At 53.7% G+C, this 13,286-nt stretch overlaps 1 protein-coding gene across 1 annotated transcript in view; it reads left to right on the top strand.

The window, feature by feature from the left end:
• Window positions 1–13,286, top strand: part of LOC146813699 (uncharacterized) — a 616,738-nt gene that overhangs the window by 393,454 nt on the left and 209,998 nt on the right. The window contains exons 9-10 of the mRNA XM_085610187.1: window positions 3,320–3,365; window positions 7,640–7,779. Coding sequence (XP_085466313.1) covers window positions 3,320–3,365; window positions 7,640–7,779 — 186 coding nt within the window. The remainder of the gene's footprint in view (window positions 1–3,319; window positions 3,366–7,639; window positions 7,780–13,286) is intronic.

Consider the following 13,286-nt stretch of genomic DNA (forward strand, 5'->3'; position numbering starts at 1 on the left):
GTCTGGGTCATGGCCCCGGTGAGACCCTGCGCTCTCCAAGATAAATGGACTGGGCCCTTCAAGGTGATCGAGCGGAAGAGCCAAGTCACATATCTCATCGATGTGCAGTCCCCGCGGAACCCCCTCCGGGTTCTCCACGTGAACCGCCTCAAGCCCCACTTTGTACGGACCGAATTAAGTCTACTCCTGGCCACCGACGATGGGGCCGAAGACGACACCGAGCCCCTTCCAGACCCCCTGGGGGCGAAGGAAACCGATGGATCCGTGGAGGGAGTGAGACTGTCGACCGCCCTCAGCCCAACAGACCGACGACTGCCGCCAGCTACTAGGGCAGTTCGCGGATCTCTTCTCCCTGACCCCCGGGGTCACCAGCTGGTGTGTCCACGACGTGGACACCGGAGACAGCCCGCCAGTGAGACATCGGGCCTACCGGGTCCCTGATCGGGTCCGGACCTGCATCCAGACCGAGGTGGCAAAGATGTTAGACCTCGGGGTGATTGAACCCTCCGACAGCCCCTGGGCCAGCCCGGTAGTCCTGGTGCCGAAAGCGACTACCCCGGGTGTTGCCCCCGAGCTGAGATTTTGCGTGGACTACCGAGGCCTCAATGCGGTCACCCGAGCAGACGCTCACCCTATCCCCCGTGCCGACGAACTCATTGACCGCCTTGGGGCCGCCTGTTACCTCAGCACCTTCGACCTGACCAGTGGGTACTGGCAGATTGCCCTCACCGAGGGAGCCAAGGAGCGCTCCGCCTTCTCCACCCCGGATGGACACTACCGCTTTAGGGTGATGCCGTTCGGAATGAAAAATGCCCCGGCCACCTTCCAGCGGCTGGTGAACAGGGTCCTGTCCGGACTAGAGGGGTTCAGAGCAGCATACCTCGACGACATAGCGGTCTTCAGCTCCCAATGGACCGAGCACCTCCAGCACCTCCGTCAAGTCCTGCTGGCTCTGCGCCGAGCCGGCCTCACCGTCAAAGCTAGCAAATGCCAAATTGGGCACGGCTCCGTAACCTATCTGGGGCACCAGGTGGGGAGTGGGCAGGTCGCCCCCCTCCAGCCGAAGATCGACGCCATCTTGTCCTGGGAACCCCCTGCAACCCAAACGGAAGTCCGAGCCTTCCTGGGCCTCACCGGCTACTACCGAAGGTTTATTAAAAACTATGGCAGCATCGCAGGCCCTCTCACAGAACTAACCTCCAAAAAACACCCCAAGAAAATACACTGGACTCCCTCCTGCCAGAAGGCGTTCGACACCCTAAAGGCCGCAATGTGCGCGGCTCCAGTGCTCAAAGCACCCGACTACGCCCAGGAGTTTGTGGTCCAGACGGACGCCTCGGAACACGGCATCGGGGCAGTCCTCTCACAATACGACGACAAAGGCATAGATCAGCCCATAGCCTTCATCAGCCGAAGGTTACTGCCCCGGGAACAGCGGTGGAGCACAATTGAACGAGAGACGTTCGCAGTAGTCTGGGCCCTCAAAAAGCTACGGCCCTACCTGTTCGGAACACACTTCCGAGTGCAAACAGATCATCGACCCCTGCGGTGGTTGATGCAGATGCGAGGGGAAAACCCCAAGTTGCTACGCTGGTCCATCTCCCTCCAAGGGATGGATTTCACTGTGGAACATCGCCCCGGGACGGACCACGCCAATGCGGACGGCCTGTCCCGATTCTTCCGCTTCAGCGAGGAGAACTCCCAAGTGGATGGGTAGTTCTCCCCGCCTTTCAGCTGGGGGGGGGGCACGTGTGAGACCGGCCTCATGGCGTGGGCCCTCCCGACCAGCAAGTCACACTACAACCACGCCGAACCTCGTGGGCACGGCCTTCCGGCTTCCGTGGACCAACATCCCGAGGACCGACCAGATCCCCAACACGCATGCCCGGCCGAGGAAGAACGAATTCCCCCCCCCAAACCAGACCGAGAGGCACCGACCCTGTCACACCTCTGGTCTCTTCCCCGAGGGAGGTTTCGATCGACCACCAGGCCCCCGGTGAGCGGGCGCCTCGCCTGCTGGGTGTCTGGAGTCCCTCCCAGACCCACCTGAACAGATCAAAGGGCCGAGCGACAGGAAACCCCGACACACCGCCCCCCAGGCACCAGACCCCTCTCCGCGAGGACTCCGGACTTCAAAGAGGCGGGGGAGTATAACAAGGGGTGCTGAGGGGACGAGAGGCAGAGAAGACCTGGACTGACAAGAGCCTGCGGACTTGGTCGCGGCTCGATCGCTCCCCGAACAGAAGAACGCTGCCCAAACTCCGAACCACCTGAGCCCTGCTGACGCTGTCGCGGCTCCTCGAACTCCGAACCACCTGGGCCCTGCTGATGCTGTCGTGGCTCCTCGAACTCTGAACCATCTGAGCCCTGCTGACGCTGTCGCGGCTCCTCGAACTCTGAACCATCTGAGCCCTGCTGACGCTGTCGCGGCTCCTCAAACTCTGAACCATCTGAGTCCTGCTGACGCTGTCGCGGCTCCTCGACTCTGAACCATCTGAGCCCTGCTGACGCTGTCACGGCTCCTCGAACTCTGAACCATCTGAGCCCTGCTGACGCTGTCGCGGCTCCTCGAACTCTGAACCATCTGAGCCCTGCTGACGCTGTCGCGGCTCCCCGAACTCTGAACCATCTGAGCCCTGCTGACGCCGTCGCGGCTCCCTGAACTACGGCCCTCCGGTGCCTGCTGAGTGACTCGCGGCCCGCTCCTCCAAGAGAATCGGCAGAGATCGCCGAGAGAAGCAACATCCCCTCAGCTCGAGGATTGAGAGCTGGGCGCCGGATATCTCGCAGAGACACTGACCGAAAGACTGTCCCGCTACCCCTTTTCCCTCCATCACAAGATCGCTGCCGCTTGTGGCATTAATTCTGCACCTACCTGCCGGGTCATAAAGATCCCTGATAACCACCGATAAAAGCTTATTATCTTACAACGATTTACTGTGTGGTGTCCCTCTATCCGAAGAAGAGAGTAAGCGTAGCGGGTGCGATCCTAGGTGCGAGACCCTTCCAGGAAGGGCCTCCCTGCTCTTGCTCGGCCTAACTCTGGGAAAGGTGGGCCTCAGGGTGGTCAGGAACACATTCCGCAACCTCCTCGGGGAACGCCTTCCAACAACTAGTGTTAGAAAGCATGCCGCAGACCACTCTAGGCACTTTATGTATCTTCCGTCTGCCAATAGTTCCCTTCATCAAGTAAATAAAGTGCACTGCTGTAAACCAGCACAGACAGTATAGCACACCAACGCCACCCACTACCAGAATGTGGTTCTTACTGATGGCAAAGAAATTAACACTCGTTCACTTTGTCATGTTCTCTTTGAAGGTGCATCCTGGATAAACACAAGCGCCACCTCACAGCCGAGTCTCAGGTGAGTGACACTCAGTGCATCAGTTGGGCAAAGTCCTGAGGCAACACACAGTGCGATCAATGCACCTCAACCTGACCTTCTCCATCACGACAGGTACAGTATTGACAGCAACACACGACTCTGTGAATGCACCTCAACCCTGACCTGCACCACCCCGACAATGAAAGTACTGACAGCAACACACAACTCTGCGAATGCACCTCAACCCTGACCTGCACCACCCCGACAATGAAAGTACTGAGAGCAACACACGACTCTGCGAATGCACCTCAACCCTGACCTGCACCACCCCGACAATGAAAGTACTGACAGCAACACACAACTCTGCAAATGCACCTCAACCCTGACCTGCACCACCCCGACAATGAAAGTACTGACAGCAACACACGACTCTGCAAATGCACCTCAACCCTGACCTGCACCACCCCGACAATGAAAGTACTGACAGCAACACACAGCTTTGCCAAAGCACATTGCTTATGATCTCAGTTTGGGCTGGACTGTTCCCATGAGGAACAGGCTAATGACTGATTTGCGTATGGCTGAGTCCAAGATGGGGTGGCATGGTGGGCAAAAAACGATGGATTGGGATGTGGTCCGAGTGATTGCCAGTGGATAAGATTAATTGAAGCATTCCAGCCATTACCTGGTTGTTGTTGCATTTGATGCCCTACGTGCACTGGGTAAGCTGAGATGGGGTCCCAGGTTCACTGTGTCACTGGAACCAGGTTATATCCAGCATAAGACCCCATAACAAGGGTGAAACAGGTCCTGGGTTGCTTGTGTTCTGGTTCAGGCTTGGAATGCTGCCTAAGTGATTGCCAGTGGCTGAGATTAATTCAAGCATTCCATTCATCACTTTTTTGTATACCTCAGTGCAACCGGTATAAGCAGACATGGGTCCTGTGCTCACTTTGTCACTGGAGCCAAGCTGCACCTCACTGATGAACCTCAATCAGGGCAAAACGGGCCCAGCGTAGTTTGTGTGCTTGTTCAGAAAGGACCTGGCCTGGCAGTTTCGGCTGGACTGTTCCCATTCGAGCAGGGTCAAGACTGATTTGCATTGGGCTGGGTCCAAGCTGAGGTGGCACGGTGGGCCAAAAACGATGGATTGGGATGCGGCCCGGAGCGATTTCCAGTGGCTGAGATTAGTTCCTGCATTCCATCCATCGCATTGTTGTTTTGGCATTCCCATATCAGGAGACACGCACAGCTCTGCCACTGCACCTTGATTCTGATCCCAGCTTTTCAAGTATCAGGGGGGACACACAGCTCTGCCACTGCACCTTGATTCTGATCCCAGCTTTTCAAGTATCAGGGGACACCCAGCTCTGTCAATGCACCATGATTCTGATCCCTGCTTCTCAAGTATCAGGGGACACACACAGCTCTGCCAATGCACCTTGATTCTGATCCCAGCTTTTCAAGTATCAGGGGACACACCCAGCTCTGCCACTGCACCTTGATTGGGACACGCACAGCTCTGCCACTGCACCTTGATTCTGATCCCAGCTTTCCAAGTATCAGGGGACACACACAGCTCTGCCACTGCACCTTGATTGGGACACGCACAGCTCTGCCACTGCACCTTGATTCTGATCTCTGTGTTTCAATTATCAGGGGACACACACAGCTCTGCCACTGCACCTTGATTCTGATCCCAGCTTTCCAAGTATCAGGGGACACACACAGCTCTGCCAATGCACCGTGATTGGGACACGCACAGCTCTGCCACTGCACCTTGATTCTGATCTCTGCGTTTCAATTATCAGGGGACACACACAGCTCTGCCACTGCACCTTGATTCTGATCCCTGCTTTTCAAGTATCAGGGGACACACACAGCTCTGCCAATGCACCTTGATTCTGATCCCTGCTTTTCAAGTATAAGGGGACACGCACAGCTCTGCCACTGCACCTTGATTCTGATCGCTGCTTTTCAAGTATCAGGGGACACGCACAGCTCTGCCACTGCACCTTGATTCTGATCCCTGCTTTTCAAGTATCAGGGGACACCCAGCTCTGCCAATGCACCTTGATTCTGATCCCTGCTTTTCTAGTATCAGGGAACACATGCAGCTCTGCCACTGCACCTAGATTCTGATCCCTGCTTTTCAAGTATCAGGGGACACACACAGCTCTGCCAATGCACCTTGATTCTGATCCCTGCTTTTCAAGTATCAGGGGACACACACAGCTCTGCCAATGCACCTTGATTCTGATCCCTGCTTTTCAAGTATCAGGTGACACACACAGCTCTGCCACTGCACCTTGATTCTGATCCCTGCTTTTCAAGTATAAGGGGACAGGCACAGCTCTGCCACTGCACCTTGATTCTGATCGCTGCTTTTCAAGTATCAGGGGACACACACAGCTCTGCCAATGCACCTTGATTCTGATCCCTGCTTTTCAAGTATAAGGGGACACGCACAGCTCTGCCACTGCACCTTGATTCTGATCGCTGCTTTTCAAGTATCAGGGGACACGCACAGCTCTGCCACTGCACCTTGATTCTGATCCCTGCTTTTCAAGTATCAGGGGACACCCAGCTCTGCCAATGCACCTTGATTCTGATCCCTGCTTTTCTAGTATCAGGGAACACATGCAGCTCTGCCACTGCACCTAGATTCTGATCCCTGCTTTTCAAGTATCAGGGGACACACACAGCTCTGCCAATGCACCTTGATTCTGATCCCTGCTTTTCAAGTATCAGGGGACACACACAGCTCTGCCAATGCACCTTGATTCTGATCCCTGCTTTTCAAGTATCAGGGGACACGCACAGCTCTGCCAATGCACCTTGATTCTTATCCCTGCTTTTCAAGTATCAGGGGGCACACGCAGCTCTGCCAATGCACCGTGATTCTGATCCCTGCTTTTCAAGTATCAGGACATGCACAGCTCTGCCACTGCACCTTGATTCTGATCCCTGCTTTTCAAGTATCAGGGGACACACACAGCTCTGCCAATGCACCTTGATTCTGATCCCTGCTTTTCATGTATCTGGGAACACACAGCTCTGCCAATGCACCTTGATTCTGATCCCTGCTTTTCAAGTATCAGGGGACACACACAGCTCTGCCACTGCACCTTGATTCTGATCCCTGTTTTTCAAGTATCAGGGAACACGCAGCTCTGCCTACGCACCTTGATTCTGATCCCTGCTCCTCAAGTATCAGGGGACACACACAGCTCTGCCTCTGCACCTTGATTCTGATCCCTGCTCCTCAAGTATCAGGGGACACACACCGCTCTGCCAATGCACCTTGATTCTGATCCCTGCTTTTCAAGTATCAGGGGACACGCAGCTCTGCCACTGCACCTTGATTGGGACACGCACAGCTCTGCCACTGCACCTTGATTCTGATCTCTGCGTTTCAATTATCAGGGGACACATGCAGCTCTGCCACTGCACCTTGATTCTGATCCCTGCTTTTCAAGTATCAGGGGACACACACAGCTCTGCCACTGCACCTTGATTCTGATCTCTGCTTTTCAATTATCAGGGGACACGCACAGCTCTGCCACTGCACCTTGATTCTGATCCCTGCTTCTCAAGTATCAGGGGACACACACAGCTCTGCCACTGCACCTTGATTCTGATCGCTGCTTCTCAAATATCAGGGAACACGCAGCTCTGCCACTGCACCTTGATTCTGATCACTGCTTCTCAAATATTAGGGGACACACAGCTCTGCCAATGCACCTTGATTCTGATCCCTGCTTTTCCAATATCAGGGGACACACACAGCTCTGCCGTTGCACCTCACTCCACGCTTCTGATGTCCCATGGAATGCACGCACTTTCACAAGCCCAAACGCACACAGACGCTCCACACAAATGCACAGATCCCTGCGGTGTACCTCAGCCTTGACCTGCTGTGCACTTTGCTGTTTCCAGCACTGAGGCACACACAGCTCTGCCAATGCCCCTCACTTCTGTTCCTGATTCTATCCCCAACACTATAGTTTCCCTGAGATTCCAGCACCGGGGTCCGCTCGCAGCTCTGCTGATGAACTTTAGTCCTTCCCACCTTTGGGCAGGTAATTTGCAAATAGTGGAGCAGGGCATGGACCTTAGGCACAGCCTAGCCACAGGGACCAGGCAGAGTGCGTTTGCAGTCTCCCTCTGGGGTAATGCATGGTCCAGTAACCTGCATTCACGGGGTGACTCCTGCGATGGTTGAAGAGGGCTTGTGCCAACAGTTTCTTGCCACAACTTGTAATCTGTGCCACCTCTGCCCCTTCTGTCTTCTTTCTCCCGTCCCTCTCTAGGTGCAGATCCGTGATGCCCAGGAGAATGTAGGGCTGACCTTCCGAGCCTTCAGCCGACCCCAGTATGACGCGCTGAGGCGCCTGCGTTCCTACTGGATCCCCAGGTTCCTGATCCACCGACACCGGGGCGGCCATCTTAGGTAGGTTGTGTTCAAATCTGCTGGGCAGCTGGTCCGGTCACTCTCTCACTCTGTATCTGCCTGGCCTCCTCTCGGGTTACAAAGCAGGAGCAGCAGTGCTTAATTTGAGTTGGTGGTTTCTGGTGCTCAGCACCAGCACTTAATTGTCACCAGGCGCGCAACGCCCATTGGGCTGAAAGGGCTTCAGAACCTGTCTCCCCCTACCCCATCGTGTGTGACAGCCCAGGCTGAAACAGCTTCCCGGGCACACACACAGCCGCCCCGAGTACTTCACAGGTCTTTAAAAGACCGTTTACTTGCTAATGAGGCTTTGTTGTTTTTCACCCCTTCTCAGAGCCTCTGCACCTCCACTCTGACTATCGCGGAAAGAATTACCCCCGCCCCCCCCCCCCCTCCAGAAATTGTTAGTAGTCTCCTCCCCCCACCCCCCTTCCCCCCAAATGTGGCTCTAGTTGCGCCTCTGATTGTCACCACCGGCACCCAGACAAACAGCGCCACCATGTGGCTGACTTCCCTAATTTAGAGACCAGCACAAAAACATTTGTTTAGTAATTCGAAATACATAAAAATAAATCCTAGTGCCTGTGGCTTTGGGGGCCTAGAATAGTCTGAATTGTCCTAGAATAGCCAGAATTGTCACACTGCTGGGTGTGTGATAGTTTGTAGTTGTGTTGGTACTGGTATTGGCGGTGCTGGTGGTGCAAGCTGCGGTGGCCTCCTGAGGTGGGCTCTGACACTTATTATTGTGAAAATGAAGCACTGAGGAGCAGTGGGCCCCAGTGAAAGAATGAACATCTGTGGAATGCACCTGTCAGAGACGCATCTGTGCCCCACTGCTAGGGTAAAGGACTGGGTCTAATGTATGCTTTTGATAGAGTGCAGAAGTCTTTTCGCTCCTCCTGGAGGCCCTGTGCTCACCTGTGGGTGTCACGTGCCCCACCGCTAGGGTAAAGGGCTGGGTCTAAAGTATGCTTTTCATAGAGTCAGAGTGCAGAAGTCTTTTCGCTCCTCCTGGAGGCCCTGTGCTCGCCTGTGGGTGCCACGTGCCCCACCGCCAGGGCAAAGGGCTGGGTCTAATGTATGCTTCAGATAGAGTCAGAGTGCGGAAGTCTTTTCGCTCCTCCTGGAGGGCCTGCGCTCACCTGTGGGTGTCACGTGCCCCACCGCTAGGGCAAAGGGCTGGGTTTAATGTATGCTTTTGATAGAGTCAGAGCACGGAAGTCTTTTCGCTCCTCCTGGAGGCTCTGTGCTCACCTGTGGGTGTCACGTGCCCCACCGCTAGGGCAAAGGGCTGGGTCTAATGTATGCTTTTGATAGAGTGCAGAAGTCTTTTCGCTCCTCCTGGAGGGCCTGTGCTCACCTGTGGGTGTCACGTGCCCCACCGCTAGGGCAAAGGGCTGGGTCTAATGTATGCTTTTGATAGAGTGCAGAAGTCTTTTCGCTCCTCCTGGAGGCCCTGTGCTCACCTGTGGGTGTCACGTGCCCCACCGCCAGGGCAAAGGGCTGGGTCTAATGTATGCTTTTGATAGAGTGCAGAAGTCTTTTCGCTCCTCCTGGAGGGCCTGTGCTCACCTGTGGGTGTCACGTGCCCCACCGCTAGGGCAAAGGGCTGGGTCTAATGTATGCTTTTGATAGAGTGCAGAAGTCTTTTCGCTCCTCCTGGAGGCCCTGTGCTCACCTGTGGGTGTCACGTGCCCCACCGCCAGGGCAAAGGGCTGGGTCTAATGTATGCTTTTGATAGAGTGCAGAAGTCTTTTCGCTCCTCCTGGAGGCCCTGTGCTCACCTGTGGGTGTCACGTGCCCCACCGCCAGTGCAAAGGGCTGGGTCTAATGTATGCTTTTGATAGATGTATGTCTTTTCGCTCCTCCTGGAGGGCCTGTGCTCACCTGTGGGTGTCACGTGCCCCACCGCTAGGGTAAAGGGCTGTCTCTAATGTATGCTTTTGATAGAGTCAGAGTGCGGAAGCCTTTTCGCTCCTCCTGGAGGCCCTGTGCTCACCTGTGGGTGTCACTTTCTCCAGTATTCTAGTATCATCTTGTTCTCTTCCAGGTCGGGGGTAGGGCTTTTCACCCCCTCCCTGACAAGACAACGAGAAGACAGGCTCTATGTCCAAAATGTTAGTTTTGCCGCCCCACACTGATGTACAGTACTTAAAGGCGATACTCCAAGAGAACTGATTTAACGGCAAGTGCGACGCAGCTCCAGCAAGGTTCGGGGGTGCTCTATCTTTAAAATGCTGCGTCAATCCTTATGCCTGCTTCAAGCAGGCGCAGGGTTTTGAAGCAGCATGGCCTTAAAAGTGGCTGAGTGAAATCTTGTTTCACTGCACCGGAACGCCCCCCCTGCGCCGGAACGCCTACATGTGGGGCAGGGCTTTGCAACGTGACACAGCTCCCAGATGCGTCACGTTGTAAGTACCCCGCACCATGGCGCTGGCTTTGCGCCACCACTGCGTCACAAAAGTGCCCCAAAGAACTTTCTTCAAATACACAGTAAGGGCCCTTACAGCATCCAAAGAAGCCACAGAAGGGTCAGTGGATCCCCCCTACCCCCCAGGGAAGGAAGGACATGTCCTCATTACAGTGAAAAGGAGAGTTAATCTTGGGGAGAAAATCAGGACCCAAAGACAAAACAACTCTATCCTCAAACAAGTAAGGATGGCGGCACTGAAGGCAACCCGACTCGCCCAGTCTCCTGCCCAAGTCACAGCCACCAAGAAGAAAACCTTAAATGAGAAAAATCTCTCTGAGGCCTTCCTCTAGTGGCTCAAAGGGGGACCTTCAAGAAAGGAAAGGACAAGAGGTAAGTCCCAAGGAGGAAAAACAACCTGGCTTTTAGTCGAAGGAGGGAGAATCCTGGAAAGAGCCTACTAACCAAGGCATCAGGAGGCTCCAGCTCACCCCAGGTAGATCTAAAAGCCCCGTTAGCCACCACTGCAGGCTTAAAAAATAAGCAGAAAATGTTTGTCATAACCCTCCTGAAGAAAAGCTTTGGCCTGACACTAAGAGGCCCAATGAAGTCTGCACTAATTCTTGGTAGATTCTCTCCTGGAGGCCTTCAGAGCCCAAGGAATAGACAAGGACAGGCCTTTCTTCAACAGACCCCTCCTTTCAACCTCCAAGCCGACAGCCAAAGAAGGCCCAGAGATGGGAGTGACAGGGCTAGACGAATGATAGAAATGGGGACTAGAGGAAGAATCCATTCGTTGGAGAGCACCAGGGATCGACGAAGGGGGAACCACAGCCTTCTTGGCCAACAAGGGACTAGTAAAATCACATCCGCCTTCTCTTTCTGGACTTTGAGAAGGACATTCAAGATGAGGGGTAAAGGAGGAAAGGAGTACACAAGAGCCTTGGGCCGGGGCTGGAGAAGGGCATCTACCCCTAGAGAATGAATCTCCTGCGTTTGAGAAAAAAACTGAGGAATCTGAGCATTTGAAAAGTCGGCAAACAGATCTATGACAGGAACGCCCCATCTGCTGCACAGATCCCGAAACGCAAGGGGATTAAGGGCAAACTCTAGAGAACAGGGAAAAACCAGACTCAATCTGTCTGGCTGAGGGTTGAGACTCCCCTCAATGTGAACCGCCCTGATTGATAAGAGATTTTTCTCCGACCAAGCCATTATCTGGAGAGCTAACTGATTCAGGGGCTGACTCTTCGTTCAAAACTGGCGGTTGATGCATGCTGTCACGATTGAGTTGTCCGTCTTGACCATCGCGGCTGAGCCCCTCAACTGAGGAAGGAAATACACCAATGCCTCCTGAACTGCCTTCAGTTCCTTCCAGCTCGAAGAATGAGCCCTCTCTCTTGAGGGCCACAGATCCTGAGTAGACATTTCTCCCCGGATCAACTCTCCATCCAGATTTGCTGGCGTCCGTGGTAAGAATCAGGGGTCCAGAGGGGCAAAGGGGACACCCTGCGCCAATGCCGGAGAATTTATCTACCAGCCCTGATGAGTTCTGTTCTCTGGATTGAGTGGAATGAGTCTCTCATAGTCTTCAAAAACTGGGAACCAATAGTGAAGAATATCGTCGAGGTACGGTTACATTTTGATCCCCCTGTCGTGAAAGTAAGCCATCACAGGAGCCAGGACTTTCGTGAACACAGGAGGCGCTTTTTATTTCCCCGAGAGGAGGACTCAAAACTGCCAATGCTCTGTCCCTATACGGAGATTGAGAAACCGTTGGCTCGCTGGTTCTTTGGGGACATGGGGGTTAGCGTCCTGCAGGTCAATTTTGGTTAGAACATCCTCCAGGGAGCTAAGAGGAATGATCTGTTGAATGGAACACATCTTGAAATGTTTTAAATCAATGATCATTCTGTACTACCCCGAAGGTTTCTGCACCAGGAATACCCATGAATACCACCCCTGCCCCTGATGACTTGGTGGGACCGGAACGATAGCCTTCTTCCTGAATACCGCTAACACACTGTAAAGTAAGGCTTACCTCATTGAGCTGTGTACTGGAAGAGGGGCAGGCAGAAAATGAGGGAGCCTCAGGCCAGGAGAAAAAGGAATGGTGCAACCCTTTTTTATAACCTTTAGAACCCACTTGTCCCGGACCCTGGGGACCCAAATGTCCTAAAAAAAAACAGGGACGAACTACAACCAGTTCCCGGCATAGGAACGCTGAGGATTGCCTTTGTTACCTGGAAGATGGCGAGGGACAGCACAATTCCCAGACCTAGGTTGGAATCTGGACCTATTGAAAGACAAAATGGGCCTCTTGTCTTTGTACTTCCCTGGGCCTTTCTTTTTTCTCGTCGAAGTCTATTTGCCTTTATTTCAAAGGCTGCGTATGTTGGTGGTTCTTGAAGGACTTCCACAGCACTTCTTCAAGCTCTTCTTCAAATAATGTTTACCCTGAAAAGGCCATGCGGAGGTGCAAGTCTTTTGAGAAGAATCCGCTTTCCAGCCCCTCAAGTGTAAATGACGTCTGGCCACCACAACCCCTGTGGAGGTCATAGCAGGGGCTCTAAGGCTGTCTGAAACCACATCTGAAAAGAATTTAGCCTGGACCTTCACCTGCGCAAGGAGCTGAGAACCACCTTCCCCCTCAAGAGTGGCAGAGGAGAGGGGTTAAAAGTCTTTCACCAATGACTAGGAAGTGTGTTCTGAATAGATTTCTGACCTTGTAGAAAGACTCAAACCAGCATGTGCCCGCTTCAGAGTCCCCTCAGCTTTTTTATCCACGAGGTCCACCCCCATCACTCTTCACTTAACAAGGCATTATGACTCTCTAAATTACCCACAATAAACTGCAATGTTTCTGAACCATTGTAGTTTATTGTATACATACCCAGGTTCTGAGGGACACAGGGTCGCCCCATTGTTGCCATACCACTAAATTACCCAGCGGGGGAGCAAGAGAGACCCAAAGGAAGTTCCAAACCCCGATACCAAGGGATACAGTCTACCCAGGACCCTGGGACCAGTAACTCTATTCGGACCCCTCCACTCTCTCTGTAACAAACTTTGGGCCACTGGGAAAAGAGGGAGCTTC

Source organism: Triturus cristatus, chromosome 6, assembly GCF_964204655.1.
Source record: "Triturus cristatus chromosome 6, aTriCri1.1, whole genome shotgun sequence".
Taxonomy (NCBI): Eukaryota; Metazoa; Chordata; class Amphibia; order Caudata; family Salamandridae; genus Triturus; species Triturus cristatus.